This window comes from Dreissena polymorpha, chromosome 16, assembly GCF_020536995.1.
Source record: "Dreissena polymorpha isolate Duluth1 chromosome 16, UMN_Dpol_1.0, whole genome shotgun sequence".
NCBI lineage: Eukaryota > Metazoa > Mollusca > Bivalvia > Myida > Dreissenidae > Dreissena > Dreissena polymorpha.
Genome location: NC_068370.1, coordinates 9,342,131 through 9,358,588, shown reverse-complemented (window position 1 = coordinate 9,358,588; position 16,458 = coordinate 9,342,131). Strand labels below are relative to the sequence as shown.

The following is a 16,458-nucleotide window of genomic DNA, read 5'->3' as shown; positions in this document are numbered from 1 at the left end:
AGTAACAGTTTCTCCAACTTTTAATTTCTGGAAAAATTGAAGGTCATGCAAAATCCTGTTATATATCTCTTCTTATGTGTAACAAATTTATTTAATTTGTCTGACTGTCCAGACTAACTGAATGACAGACGCACAAACTGACGGATCAAAATTATATCATGTCTCTTTTGAGTTAAAACAACATTAAGTTTTGTGTTTTTATTTAGTAATAGTGATATGACATTTGACCTAAGATGAAAATAGGCTGCATATAATTTTCCCATGGTTATTGATAGTACACAAATTGTATAGTACCAGCACTCTAAGCTTTTGCTAGATCCAGTTTTGTTTTACATTGTAGTTTGATGTTGCTGAATACAAGCTTTAATTTATTCCAGTGGTTCAAATGTTAAATACAAGCATTGAATTGGTTCGTTAATTGCAACTCTAAATGCAAGTAATAAATTGGTTAAACAATTCAAATGCTGAATACGGGCATTCATTTGGTTGATTGAAAAGTCCAATACGGAGAACTAATAAACATTTGGTAATTTTTATGTCCGCCAGTCTATACTTCGGGAACATAATGTTTTTGCCCAGTCTGTTTGGTTTGTTTTGCAATATTGAAGATAGCCACTTCGTATTTGGCATGCTTGTGTATCTCATGGAGCTGCACATTTTGAGTGGTGAAAAGTCAAGGTCATCCTTCAAGGTCAAAGGTCAAATATATGGGAGGACATAGTGTTTCACAAACACATCTTGTTTTCTAATATTAAATAGGTTATATACCCATCATTGATTCATGTTATTGAATACAAGGCATATACATGTTTTTGTTCACTCATGCAAATATTGATTTAAACTGTTTAAGTAAAATAAGAGCAAAAAAAGATGAGCATTTAAATCAATGTCAATAAAAATGCTGAAATTTTTTTGGTACACAACAAGATTGTTATGAAAAAAATGGAATACATAGGTATTAATACAGATGACTGAGAAAAGCAGAACGGAAGACAGAGTTCCCCACATCCAGAAGTTTAATGGTCCAAGAAGTCACTCAAGTACAGGCTACTACACAGAGATATAGATACAGACAAAGTAGCAAGATGGTGATGATGAAAATGTCAAAACAGGAAACAAAACTTAAACCTCTAAACTTCATATTCAAATCTCACAAATTTGGAAACAAAAGTAAGACAGAAAAAGCAGAGGCTTATAAGTAAACACGAAACTTCGAAAACAGATTTTTTTTAATTGGTTGAAAAAGTAATTTTCAACATAAAAACTGTTTTGAGATCTTTTGAAGATGAAGTTTAGTTATATCCAGAAATCAGAGGCTAACATAGTAAACATGAAACAGTACACAAGTTGAATTGAGACAAGCGTATGTTTGCTGGCCTATTAGCCTGTGGATGTCACAGCAGTAGAATAGGTAGAAACATGGCATCTAAAACAACCCAGCATAGCCCATATCAGAACCACTATGTCATTGAAAGTGAACACAAAGACCTAAAGAAATTGAAGACAGCCATTTCTATTTAAATACAATTTATAATAGTACATCTATGGTACAAGATTGATAATTAATTAGCAGTGACAGCATTTTAAATTATAAGACAACAACCAAAACCAAAGTTAAATGGTACTGTTGATATTTTATGAGAAACGGAAGTTTAAGGTTAGAAATATTGACTGTCAATCTGACATGTTTCTGATACAGATTAACTCTGTGTATGGTTCAGACATCCAGTTCAGAAACCCGAGACAACATGACAAAAGCACTAAGAAACCAAAAAGATTGACACTATATTTACACAATAAAATATGATAATAAATGTTCTGTAAACCAGGTTCTTTATTTCAGAAAGAAGAAACAGTAGCTGTTTATAGTTACATGTATCCAAGTTAAAACACAGAATGAGAAATGAAAATAAGTATTAATATCTAACATTCATAGTAAACAGTGAACAGTACAATGAACATTGCAAGAACAGCAAAAGAAGTAGAATTACTCAGAAATGTTAATGATTCTTGAAAACTATTAACTATAAAAACACAAAATTACAAAACAAGTTTTTTTAATATTTTCATTTCTTTTTTGCGCAAAATTATAAATCTTATGACATTTAATATTTATAATAATTAAAAATATAAACCAACAATATTATTAACAATTCGCTAAATTATTTGATGTCATGCTTGACCCATGAAGGGCTTACAACAATCAATAAATACGAACATAAAACAACAATATGGTAAAATCTAAAAAAAACTTTCTAATATTTAAGATCATTTTTCCTATCAGGCACAATAACATTGCATTTTCTGGGGACACACATGTTACCATGACAAGAAGAATATTTGGTTTTGATTTATGACACTGGGCATTCCTATTTGAATTTGCAAATATGTTAAACCTGAGCAAACTATCTCCCATAATCTGGTCATGCAAAGATCATGGTTGAAAGGCTACATTCCACCATTTATATTTGTTGCAGAGTAAATCTATGTAAACATACACATTCCCCCCAAAAATCACAATATCTATAAGTTTAAAACAGAAATCATGTTTTTACATCAGATATTGAGGCACATTTTGTGGTTTTCACACCCCCAGTGAATATTGTTGCAGACTGTACAGGGGAAATGCTAAGTAGGTATAATCTGTTATCGTTCATAAACTTCACTCAGAAAATAAAACATTTTTTTTAAACAAGCACTTGCCATAACTTTTGCCATTATTGTTACAAACACAAAAAAAGAAAAAATGTTAAGCAATAAACATCTTAGTATGAACATGGGTTATAAGCTACAGTAACATACATGCCAAAACTCATGGAATCCACTAATTATGCTGCAGATAAAAATTAACCCTTTGCATGCTGGGAAATTTGTCGTCTGCTAAAATGTCTTCTGCTGAATTTCTAAAATTAGCATTTTCTTCTATTTTTTTCAAAGAACACTATCAGAATAGCAAACAGTTTGGATCCTGATGAGACGCCACGTTTCTGTGGCGTCTCATCTGGATCCAAACTGTTTGCAAAGGCCTTTAAAATTCGGTTCCCGCACTGAAAGGGTTAACATAAACATCTAAAACAATACAAACAACAAGTTAACCTAGTGTTTTAATATTTGAACGATTGTCCTGTTAACCTGAAATAAAGTGAAAACGTATCCTTTGCGTGGATATTTTAACAAATGCTTAAAACAATAACTGGATGACAATGAACACTGACTTACGCTAACAAAATATAACCTGAACCTCTTTGTTCGTAGTATTGCAACTGTAAACAATGTCAACACCTCTCATAATACATTTCCATAAATCCCAGAAAACAACAAAAACCAAGTGATTAATTAGATAAGGATAAAGCCTTAAATCTCAGTTGCATAGTATCAATGTACAGTTCACTTTCTCATTATAAATATTAAAGCTGTTTCAACAAGTAACTTGGCTGGCTATAATAAATGGGCGGAACATTAAAACGAGTATTAACATGCACAATTTTGATTTTGTTGATGTTTGACAATGAAATAAAAATCGTCATTGCACACACAGGCTGCAGTCTGTCACTGCATGCCGCATAAAGGCTGTACATGGATTTCTTGGAAATATAAAAAACATTGAATATTAAATAAAAGAAACAACACCCCAAAATGAAACAAATCATACAAGCCATGTTGGACAATCCAGAACTGATGTTTACATGCACATTTTCCATGTTCACTAAACTGGACACATTTCGATCCCTTGACCTTGCTTTTGTGAACACTTCTCAATAAGGAATGATGCTGTAAATTCTGTGTACAACTGGATGTCCAAGTATCTCAATCAGAGAAGGATGAAGCTACAAAACCCAGAAGCCAGTTCTGTGTATATGATCCAATGCATACAAACCAAACAAAAGCCAACAATGCCAGGCAACTCTGTTTTCATTGCAAACCTTTTCCCAAAAAACAAGACATTCATTACCAACATTAAAACCATGCTATTGGCAGATCTGCAAACAATACTGAGTCAATAAAGTTACTAGGCAAAGTACATCTATAAATATTGTACACAAATGTTTCCTTCATTTAATTTTTTTAACGTAATTCAAGCATTCTTGGATGTGAGGTTTTCTAAACAAAATAAATGATACATAAACCATGAACTATAAACACTGGTAAAATGGAAAATACAAACTACAAACTGTTTTAAATCGTGTTTCTATGCAAATTCCCCATATAATAACATCAGCACATCACAATAAAAAAGACGAAGCTATCATTGAAACCATGAATGGTCGTCATGAATTTGAAAGGAATTTCCAGTTAGGTTTGCACCAACTATTCAGCCAAAATAATTGCATTAAAATCAAATATGTACATACATAACTATACTGAATGTCCCAAACTATTTTACATCTTTTTCTAAAAAGTTTAAGGGGAATCACAATTAACAAACTGATCATTAACAACTGGATTTCCATCACTACAGTTACAAACATATTTAAATGTTACAACACGCTGTCAGTAGAAACAAATGAATTCATCATATAACTATATCTACACATTAAACTATATCTACATCGGATAATTGTGTTGCTCAATTTTTATCTTAAAAAAATGCCTATTTGAATACATCCACATTATTCAAAGGATTCTTATTTTGCAATGAAAAAGCTTTCTTTCCAAAAATCTTTTGGTACAGATAATATATATATATATATGCCTTAAACGCACTAACTGACAATGGACAATGATACTACACTGACAATTCACCAGGACACATAGTAATTAAGACATATACATACAATAATTTAATAATGTAATGAAAAGATGACAATATAAATTCTCCAACACAATTTAGTGTACATTATATTAAAGGCACTTATCAGCCATACACTCTACAAGGGGCCGACTAGTTCCCACATCTGCAGGCATTTCTAGTACAGAATGTCATGTTTACATGCTCTGTATGCTTCTCCTTTGTACAAAAAAATGATTGTTTTGTTGTGTGTTTCTTGCCTATGACAACACAGATTTCTTTTTTTCTATAACTCTTCAGCTTACTTGGATTACTCGAAACATTTTAATGCACTTTATGAAGATTTTTAAGACCTTAATTCATTAACTAAATGGACAGTATTCAATGTATTTAAAGGCTGTAAATTTGAACGAGCGTTTATTTCTGTAAAACAATGTACAATAAATGTACTTAAAGTGATCTGATCGACTAGCTTGAGGGTTTTATCATGTTTGAAAAATACAATGTTTGGAGATCTGCTAACATTTATCAGAAAATAATCATTTCTGTTCATATCCGATACACAATTATTTACAGATTAAGCATGCCACAGTGGGTCCACAAACGCTACAGAACATTTCCCCGTAATAATTCGACCTTCATCTCATATCCTGCTGACTACCGTCTACCACAATATTAACTCTTTACCATTCGCAGGCGCAATTTTATGAGTTTGAAGTCTTTGAGAAAAGTACTTAAATTAAAGACCATTCTTACTAGATTCAAATTTTAAAGGCTCATTTCCAACTTAAACATACCGATGAGCAGCAAACAGCACTAAACTTGAGCAGACTGCAAGTTACTCTCTGGCTGTTCTGGTTTTATGCTGGTTGCATTAAGCCATTTTCACTTTGCTTCTAATTGGGAAAGTGTAAATCCTTATAAGATCAGGCAAGTGTCACACCATGTGATCAGGATCTCTACTGGTTACCAATGTGTTCATAAGTTCTTAAGTTTATTATATTATAAAAGCATCATCAATTTATCTCTTCAAGTAACTATGCTTTTGTAAAGAATCAGCTCTATAGATCTTTGTACATAACCATATTTTTAATATACTAAAAACAGCCAGAAAACAAATCTTACTATGTTGTAAAAATTTTAAATATGGAAAACACAATTTTCACGAGTTAAAAAGGCTCTTTGCATGTAATAATATTTTTCAGAATAGTAAAACACATCTTAGTGTACTGAATTGTCAAACATTTCTATCAACAGTTTAATACACTGTGTTAATGACATCACAGTATAGATGTCACGTGTTGATGACAGCAGGATAGAAGTTGGGACAAACGAGGGGCCTGCAACATCGGTACTGATGGCTGTGTGGACTACATTGATGGGAAGAGGTTGGTCTCGGGATGACAGTGACGATCACAGGGCGCGGCAACTATATCGTTGACTTGGAGAATGATACTCGCAGATGGTTCGTGTCGCTCAGGCCAAAATTGTGCATAGCCTGTAAGACAGTTTGGATTGAGGTTTAGACTTGAAAGTGGGTGTTCTTAGTTTAATTGAAAATTTCTGAACGTTATTAGTGGCAAAAATGATTATATCTTAAAAGATTGTAAATGTAACTGAAATTAAGTCATTTCATCATATCAGTTGCTTTTTTTAATTAAACAAATCTTTAACAACATCTCTTAATTGTGTTTTCTGAAGCCTATTGTTCTTATATTTTATCATACTTAACAAATAACTGATTTCGTTCTAATAAACTATTAAAAGTTGCCTTAAACAATCTAATTGGTTTCATGTTTTAAAAAATAGTTTCTGTTGTTTTTGTACAAAATAGTTTTTCTGAATGAATGTTGTGACTAGTGGCTGATTTTAACTTACAATCAAAGCTATAATAGCCTCTTCTACTGAACTCATCTCTATCAAAGCCATACGGCGGTCTTTCCTGGAAAACAAGAATTCATCTTAAAATATTCATTGGCTTTCATAACCTTAAAAGTTGTAAGGTTATAGAAATAAATGAGAAACATGAATGAAAATATTTGACAATGCAAGTTATTGTGTGGGAAAAAAACATTTTGATAAGCAACACCAATCAATGGTCAAAATCTGCCCGAAAAATTCCCACACTAAGCTTTTATTATGTTGTGGACTGAAAGAAAAATTCAAACTAAGAATAATTTGCTCAGAAAACTCATGCTTTTTCACCTTATCACTTCAAATACTTTAACCCATTTATGTCCAGCATCTAGAAAACAAGAGGGCCTGAAAGGCCCAAAGTCGCTCGCCTGAGATAAAAAGAAATGACCTGTTCTTTGCAGCCCAAAATATCAATGAAACACAATAATGTTCTAATCAAGTTTCATGAAGAATGAACAAAAAATGGCCCCCTGGCGGCCATGTTTTTTTTGTTTTTTTTACAGACCTGAACCATTTGTGAACTCTTTCAAGATATGTCCAAATTTCATGTAGATAATGTGTCTTCTAGACTGTTTACATGTTTTCACTTTATACATATAAAGAAAATGCCCCATCACCTGGTGCCCATGTTTTTCCACTTATCACGACCATTTTCAAACTCGTCCGAGACATCCACAAAGCTAATGTTTTGACAAAATTTCATGATTGATTAGGCAAAAAATGTGACTTCTAGAGTGTTCACAAGCTTTTTTACTATATAAATATAAGGAAAAAGACCCCCCCCCCCTGGCGGCCATGTTTTCATAACGATCCAACCCATTATCGAACTCAACTGTCATATCCAGGTGTGGTATTGCGGTCTCGTTTGCTTACGCAAGTGAACCAGTCACGGGATGGTTACGGGTCATGTTACTTTGAGAGCACTTATGTAATGCGGAAATATTTATTTGACAAACGCTTATTTCCGGTTGTCCCTTATTACTCGTCCAAGATATTATTAAGATTAATCTTCTGACCAAATTTCATGAAGATTGGGCAATATTTGTGGTATCTAGAGTGTTAACAAGATTTTACTTAAGCCATATAAGGAAAAATGCCCAGCCCCTTGGCAGCCATGTTTTTCAAGCAAACGTAACCATTTTTGGACTCATCCAAGATATCATTAAGACCAATCTTCTGACCAAATTTCATGAAGATTGGACAATAAATGTGGCATCTAGAGAGTGAACAAGGCAAATGTTGACGTTGCACAAGGGACGACAGTCGACGGACAAAAGGCGATCACAAAAGCTCACCAGGTGAGCTAAAAAGGCCTTGGCTAACAGCGCAGACCCAGATGAGACGCCGCATGATGCGGCGTCTCATCTGGGTCTGCGCTGTTTGCTTAAAGGAATTTCTGTAAGAAATATTCAAAATATAGAAATAAATATATTAGACATCCATAATTATGAAAATAAATTGATCCAATTTTGAAGGATGGGAGAGTCCAATAGGCATAAATGGGTTAATACTAGAAATAAGTCTTACTGGAAAAACTTGAAAGCCTTCACTTCCCCATGATGTGTAAACTGTTCTGTGAGCTCTTCCTCAGTGACTGTTGGTCTGAAAATAGCAATATCTAGGTGAATAAATATCCTTCATTGTAATAGCAATATCTAGGTGAATAAATATCCTCATTGTAATATTCTTCATTTTCAACATTTTAAAATACCTACATGGGGACCGTTCAACTGATCATAATAAGTTTCAACCAGGAAACAGATTCAAGTAAAACAATAAACGTTACAAAGTCTTTGATGCAATCAAGCTTAACAAAAACAACAGTCTTTATGACATGTCAAGAAAAATGTCAACTGCAATTTTGCTATGGATTTAATCAAATGTGAAGACATTTTAGAATATCTACAATCCATATATTTATGTGTTATAGTTGTCACACTTACTTCTTGACACTCAAATTTAGTGAAATGTCCTTTTTGCTTTAATACATTTAGTATTATAATACATGAATGCCAAAATTAGTCTTATGCCATGTGCCCAGCATAGCTTCATATCAGCCTGTACAATAAAGAAATCTGGTCAGGAACTACCATGACAACTAGTTACACCACAAAACCTTGCATGACTTTACAGCAAACAGGGCAGCCGATATTAGTGAAATGTTCTTTTCGCTTCTAGAAATTAAGTATTATAATACACGCCATGTCATGCCAAAATGGGTCTTATGCCATACGCACCCAGCGTTGCTCCAGACCAGCCTGTACAATAAAGAAATCTGGTAAGAAACTACCATGACAACTGGTTACACCACAAAACCTTGCATGACTTTATAGCGAACAGGGCAGCTCCTGTCCAGACTGGGCAAATGCAGCATTTGGCATTAGACCCATTTTCGCATGACACATACATTTAGTCTGGCCATGGCAAAACTGTTCAACAAAACAGAATTTTGATATGGTCCAATGGAAAGAGAGTGGAAGTGAAGACTGACTTTATTATGTTACTTACGGAATGTTAGAGAGGTGCAGCACTGCAGAGGGAGGGAATATGTTCTGACAGTTCTTGGAACCAGGGCGCTTGAATCTGTGCAGCTGAGAGTTGGTGAAATCTTTGGTCAAACCGGCATCCTACAAAACGAGAGCAAAACTATGGTAACAGGTAATAGCAAAATGGGAAATGGTTTTCACAGTAAAAAAAGATGACTTTATGATATAAAGATGAAACTTTGTATGACAGACCAGGTTTGGGTTCCAAAATATTATATATTTTTATAGAACATCTTAGCCAAGAGAAACATCAAAATGATAACAGTTTTATTATTGTCAAAGGTTGCCTCAGTGAAAACTGATGATATTCTTAATTCACACCTGTCATTACATAGCTTGACAGCATATTGCTTTTACTTCCAATAATTATTAGTTTTAACACAAGAATATTGCCAAGCAATATATGTCCCCTACCGGCTCAACCATTGTCAGAATATTTTTTGTATTTGTTGCCATAGCAACCAGAATTCTTGACGTAGGAGCAAAATGAAAAGACGTGCATAATCTCCATATTGCCAACTGACCATGTTTCAAGTTTCATGAAAAAATATGAAGAACTTTTAAAGTTATCGCAGGATCCAGAAAAGTGTGACAGACAGACTCACAGACGCACAGAGCGCACACCATGAGTCCCCTCTGGTGAAAACCAGTAGGGGACAAAAATACTGTTATTGCTTTGTTTAATTCAGATACATGTAGGTTTATTTGCTCAGCACAAATAAGTAATTCACACTGAGATTTGTGCCTTGTTAAATAATCTCATCTTCATTAAACACTAACCAGCTATTTTCCATATGTTCTAACTACTTTACCACATTGCATTTCACAAGCCAGTGCTTTTGAAATAGATAGGAGTAGCAGACTTCAACACAAGGGGTTATGAAAGCTTACCGGTTGGCCATCTTTGGGCATCTGAACCAAGGAGTGTTTGGATTGAGTGACACGGATTTGTTTGCCCCACACCTTCACTTTGTCAAGATGGGCAATAGCTGAAATAAGTATGTGGAACCATGTTACTATGTGAGTTCCATCAGGGCACAACCATTTCGACAGTAGTCAAGATGTGCACCAGCAATATTTTTTTAAAGATGTTATACGAAAACATAATTGCAGGGCCGCACTCTGTGAAAAGGGGGTTTAATGCATGTGCGTAGTGTCATCCCAGATTAGCCTGTGGAGTCTGCACAGGCTAATCAGGGATGACACTTTCTGCTTTTACGATATTTTTCGTTTTAAGAAAGTCGCTTCTTATCAAAACTCCAGTTTAGGCAGAAAGTGTCGTCCCTGATAAGCCTTGGCGGACTGCACAGGCTAATATGGTACAACACTTAACGCACTTGCATTAAACTCCCCTTTTCACAGAGCACAGCCCAAATATTATTTTGGATTAACTTTGTACAAATGGACAGAAGAGAGAACAAACAGGCTGACTGCTATAAGCCTCAAAGCATCAGTAAATGCCAGGGACATAAACATGCTATGCCTTCCAACAGGGCTTTACACATTTCTAATGGTTTGGGAAGGCATTTGTTTCTCCATTTTTCATGTGAAATTATCTATGCAATTGGTTTTCTAATCATATCTAAAGAAGGAGGCTTTATTAAAATGGTCTTAATTATTCCATAACACCTACCTAATTGAGCCTGGTGTGCCTCTGCCATCTGTATTAAGGCGTTGTCCTTCTTGTTGAAGAGAATCTTCACGCGATGAACATCCCCATATACCCCTACAAAAACCACACAATGGATTTGCTCGAATCAGGCTGTAATAAGCATGCTCCGCTAGGAGTTCATTTACTACTGGTATTTTTTTTAATGTGCAGTGGTTTATTTTCTTGCGTCATTTCCCACCCACAAAGGATTTGAACTTACACTTAACTTGCTTCCTTCGTTTCATAATATAAGTGTTGTAAATATGCAATCATTCTGACACGTTTGTTTGCTAAACAACTGTAATAATATGTTTTATTCATGAGATATTCACAATTGTACTGCATACCATTTTAATTTATGTCACAATTTTAAGGTCCTTAGTTCTTTTTTTAACATTCTTTTTCTCTATGCGACAAGTATCTAATTTACATTTTTACACCATGATTGAAAACAAACGCACGCTTTCAGTGCAATTATTGTTATTACACTCTAGAGTTTCTTAGCAGCAAAGTCAATACAGTGCAACATTTTGACAAAGAAGATAAATCACTACACAGAGGCTAATTTCAGAAAACCAACAAGAACAGCTAAAATAGTTGAGCAGATATAATAATATGGTTTGAAATTGAAGCCAAAACTGCCCAAAGATAATTGGTGCGCAAGTAAAAGGCAGATATAAATACGGTACTTGAAGCGATTCAAATATGTAAGGAAATTGTGTGAATTAACTAAAGATATCACTGCACAAAGATCTTGCACCATTATGGTGTCAGTCTGCTTTAAAATGTATGTAGTTTTTTTATAAATTACTTATAAAAGTACAAATCTTAGGAGAGCAATTTCTTGTTAAATACTTTTAATTATTTTGATAAATTCATTTGTAATATTTTGCTTCAAAACTTCATCAACATGTAAAAGAAAGTTATCAGTTTGCTACTGATGCAGTTATCCTTGTTCAGTGACTGAAGTTTCTGTTTACAATCTTTCCACTATACATGTACTGACATGGATATATTCATAATTGGACTCTATAACTACAGGCAGAGCTATCTTTAAGTTTGAGTTTGCTTCTTTGCTTTACAGTTTTTGAACTGATGGCAACACTGTATATTTTCAGACTCTTTTTTATTGATAGTTTTTTCATTTTACAAATATCAGTGCTGCTTCAGTATAAATTCCATTAAGATTGAAGATAAACACAAATTCCAATATTCACAGTTCAAACAGATAATGCAAAGCTTCTTAATAAAAGCACTTCCATTCAATTGCAGAATAAATTTTCTAAAAGATGGAAAATAGCTCATACGGAAAGATAACAAATGTGTTTATCTCCAAAACTTTGGCTTCAGATTGCAAAACGACTACAGGAGACATCTCACATTAAACATGGAATCTTAAGTTACACTGATAGACAAAAGAACTTCAGACTTCTATGCATCAAATGAAAATTTAAATTTTTAATGAACAAGGGTTCAAAATGCTCAATCCATCATTTAAGGTAATTGATTTTCTTGTTAAAATTTATCATGATAAATGAGCACTTTACAATTTTCATGAAATCATTTTGGAACTTGGGAAAGCAATATAGTTCTACAAAAAACATGAAAAAAACCCTGGGCTCTTAATTGATCTGTCTCCTTAAGTCGACGACATATTTTGTATTTTAACTAAAAATAAAAATAGCAAATAAGTGTTTACAAACATACCAAAGAGGGTAAAGAGAGCCTCCGGTGTGACCTGTGTCATGTTGACAACCACATGACAACACGTGCCAAGAAGTTGAGAAGTAGGAGGTCAAAGGTCAAGGCCAGGTGTTAGGGTTCAGATGAGGGTATCCCAGCGAAAACAACGGAAGAGTTGCCACGGTTTCAAGTGAACACCAGCAGTAGACAAGTGGGGGGAATAGGAAAAATAGAAAAATAACATGGAAAACATTAGAAGTGGATTGAAATTATTAATATTGCACCAATATTTCTAAGCATTAAAAAACAGTGAGATTTTCTTTAATTTCTTCATTTTAAATTTGTGTTTTATTAAGCAAGAATGGTTGTCTGTAAATTTAAACGAAGCAGATCATGCAGGCTGATTGCAACTTTGTAAATAAAGAATAACCACAACATAAAATCTAGAAATAAAGTTATGCACCTAGGAAAGACAATCTATTCTCAAGGGCTTAAAATGCTTTTTTTAGCTTTTTGCTGACTCAGCATTTTCTGAACTGCCGTGCATGCATTTGAGGCCATTCTAATGTCCATAGTTCCATTACATAGACTGCATTGATTGCGCAACACATGGAGAATTGACGTCAAAGTCAGTAGAAAACTGCAGAGTTCATTTCAGAAATAAACAGATTTCTCTAGCACACTGTGAAAGTAAAAAGTTTTGGTTATTTATACTAGTAAGTCTGAAATGATATAAACTAAGAAAGTTAGGAATGCCATTATGCAAGTATGTAACACCCATATACAATCAGTACTTTTCAAACCCAAATCATCAATTCTTACAATAGTTTTATTTTCTAGGCAATGTCAACTATTTATATATGGACAGCTATGAACAAAATTCAATGAAAGAAGATCTACATTGCATCATATCAGTTAATATCATTGATAATGGATGTTACCATAAAATAGTTTCCATGCAAATACACTACCAAATAGGTAAAATAAAATGCAGTTTGACATCCTACTGATTGAAAATTGTTAAGGCCCCAAAGTAATATTGCAATACATTAACCATTTTGCAATACAGTTTACTGTCAACAAAATCGAATAAATTTCTTGGGAAACAGAGCAAAGGGAAGTAACTACCAGCATTAGATCTACATGCAAGAATTCATTAAGTCTCTTACTCATGCATCTAAGTATTGCAGCAAATCTTATTCTACCAATAATCTTAACCAAATTATTACAAATACATATAGAACAGTTTTTTAAGGATAAAAGCATTGACTGTGTCCTCTATTTTTCAATTCATTCAGCAGGCACACCCAATAGAGTAATTGTTCACATGAAAATACTACACTCAAGGTTAATTTTTTACTTTAATTATTAAACATGCAGTATAATCACAAATTTTCAATAAATGTAAAATTTTCAAACAAGTGAAAATATTGCTAAACAGAAAACAAGCAATGGCTGGACAGAGCAAAGGAAGCCAGCACTACATGCCAATTTACCAAGTTATAGCGTGCAGTTAATGTATCATATTTATTTGTTCATGCACTTTAATAACCCTTTGCATGCTGGGAAATTTGTCGTCTGCTAAATTGTTGTCTGCTGAAGTTCTAAAATTAGCATTTTCTTCGATTTTTTTCAAAGAATACTATCAGAATAGCAAACAGTTTGGATCCTGATGAGACGCCACATTCTGTGGCGTCTCATCTGGATCCAAACTGTTTGCAAAGGCCTTTAAAATTCGGTTCCCGCACTGTAAGGGTTAAACAACAGGGGCTAACCATGAAAGATGTCTGTACTTTAAAACTCCTGCAAAGCTGGCACTTATTTGAAATAATGTTTATATTAATAAGTAGGTCCCGGATCTATGCAAAATGCAACATGCTATGTTTTTGAAATTCTTATTCACTTGTAATAATACATGCTCACTGAAAGATGTGGTAGAATGTTTACAAATAAAGGAATATTGTGGCAAGTCCAACACACTTATTTCAACCCATTGAGAATAGATGGTGCTGATGCAATGCGAAAATACAAACTGCATGTTATGTTATTACACCTGTTATTATTACAAAACCTGCATTGCTAAATATGTATGTAGTCATAAACACATTTTCCTGATGATATACAAAATGTGTTTGATATATACGGCATGTAACATCATCAGCTTATTTTTAAAATCCCAAAATTTATTGCTGTTGGAACTGAACAAGACTTCAAACAAGTCTTACATGTGCAATAAACATCAATCATGAGCAATACAAATAAATCTTTGTGCCATTGAAAGATATTTTCCTAGTAATTCTTTCAGAATCTTGACTTTTACAACGAATGATCATGATTTAAACACAAGTGAGACATTTCACTTAAAATGTTATGTCTTTACAACAAAATATAGGATAAAGAACAATACCAATATTTCCTTAGTAAAGGCCAATTCTACAAAGGAACTCTAGCAAACCTTATTTATTAATCTCTCAAATGAACCTGTGTAGTCATCATTTTGATAGAAAAACTCTAAACTGTTGCAATAATGTCATTATAATACTTAAAACTAATAATCTTCTTGATTAGTAATTAACATCTTCATACTTTGTTACATCCATATTCCTAGCCCATGGCATATTTATTAAATTCAATCAAGCTGATAGTAAAACAACCAGGCTTAACTCATGTGCGTAACATGTCATCCCAAACTAGAGCTTTGTCACAGACGTGACGAATACCCCCACATGCCACATTGACACATAATATTTTATGTCGTCTTCACAAAAAACAGCGGACACCATGCTCAATTTTTAAAACGCACTAAGTGACCCCTTGACCTAGTTTTTGACCCAGAAAGGCCCATGTTCTAACTTGGCCTTAAGATCATCTCAGTAAAACTTCTGACCAAGTTTGGTGAAGATCGGATGTAAACTACTTGAATTAGAGAGCGGACACCATGCCGAATGTTAAAAACGCACTAAGTGACCCCTTGACCTAGTTTTAGGCCCGGAATGGCCCATGTTCAAACTTGTCCTAAAGATCATTTAGATAAAACTTGTGACCAAGTTTGGTAAGGATTGGATGAAAACTACTTGAATTAGAGAGCAGACAACATGGTAAGGTTTAAAACGCACTAAGATACCCTGTGACCTAGTTTTTGACCCGGCATGACCCATATTCAAACTTGACCTAGACATCATCTAGATACAACTTCTGACCAAGTTTGGTGAAGATTGGATGAAAACTACTTGAATTAGAGAGCAGACAACATTGTGATGTTTAAAACGCACTAAGTGACCCCGTGACCTTGTTTTTGACCCGGCATGACCCATATTCAAACTTGCCCTAGACATTATCAAGATACAACTACTGACCAATTTTGGTGAAGATAGGATAAAAACTACTTGAATTAGAGAGCGGACAACATGGTGAGGTTTAAAACACACTAAGTGACCCTGTGACCTAGTTTTTGACCCGGCATGGCCCATGTTCGAACTTGACCTACACATCATCTAGTTACAACTTCTGACCAAGTGTGGTGAAGATCGGATTTAAACTACTTGAAATAATGAGCGGACACTATGCTCAATGTGTAAAACCTACTAAGTGACCCTGTGACCTAGTTTTTGATCTGGCATGGCCCATGTTCGAACTTGGCTTTCAGATCATCTAGATAAAACTTCAGACCAAGTTTGGTGAAGATCAGATGAAAACTACTTGAATAAGAGAGAGGACACTATGCTGAATGTAAAAAAAAAAAACGCACTAAGTGACCCAGTGACCTAGTTTTTGACCTGGCAAGGCCCATGTTCAAACTTGTCCTTAAGAGCATCTAGATACAACTTCTGACCAAGTTTGGTGAAGATTGGATGAAAACTACTTGAATAAGAGAGCAGACAACATGCTGAATGTTTAAAACGCACTAAGTGACCCTGTGACCTAGTTTTTGA

The 16,458-nt window shown here is 34.1% G+C and overlaps 1 protein-coding gene across 19 annotated transcripts in view; it reads right to left on the bottom strand.

The window, feature by feature from the left end:
* Positions 1 to 998: 998 nt before the first annotated feature.
* The window catches only part of LOC127862998 (polypyrimidine tract-binding protein 3-like), a 115,707-nt gene continuing 100,247 nt past the window's right edge, over positions 999 to 16,458 (bottom strand). For all 19 annotated transcript variants that reach the window (XM_052402330.1, XM_052402319.1, XM_052402313.1 and 16 more), the window contains 7 exons: positions 12,551 to 12,581; positions 10,826 to 10,918; positions 10,084 to 10,181; positions 9,155 to 9,273; positions 8,174 to 8,248; positions 6,608 to 6,671; positions 999 to 6,227 (listed from right to left, as the gene is read on the bottom strand). In XM_052402330.1, the coding sequence (XP_052258290.1) occupies positions 6,159 to 6,227; positions 6,608 to 6,671; positions 8,174 to 8,248; positions 9,155 to 9,273; positions 10,084 to 10,181; positions 10,826 to 10,918; positions 12,551 to 12,581 (549 nt within the window). In that variant the 3' untranslated portion in view covers positions 999 to 6,158. The remainder of the gene's footprint in view (positions 6,228 to 6,607; positions 6,672 to 8,173; positions 8,249 to 9,154; positions 9,274 to 10,083; positions 10,182 to 10,825; positions 10,919 to 12,550; positions 12,582 to 16,458) is intronic.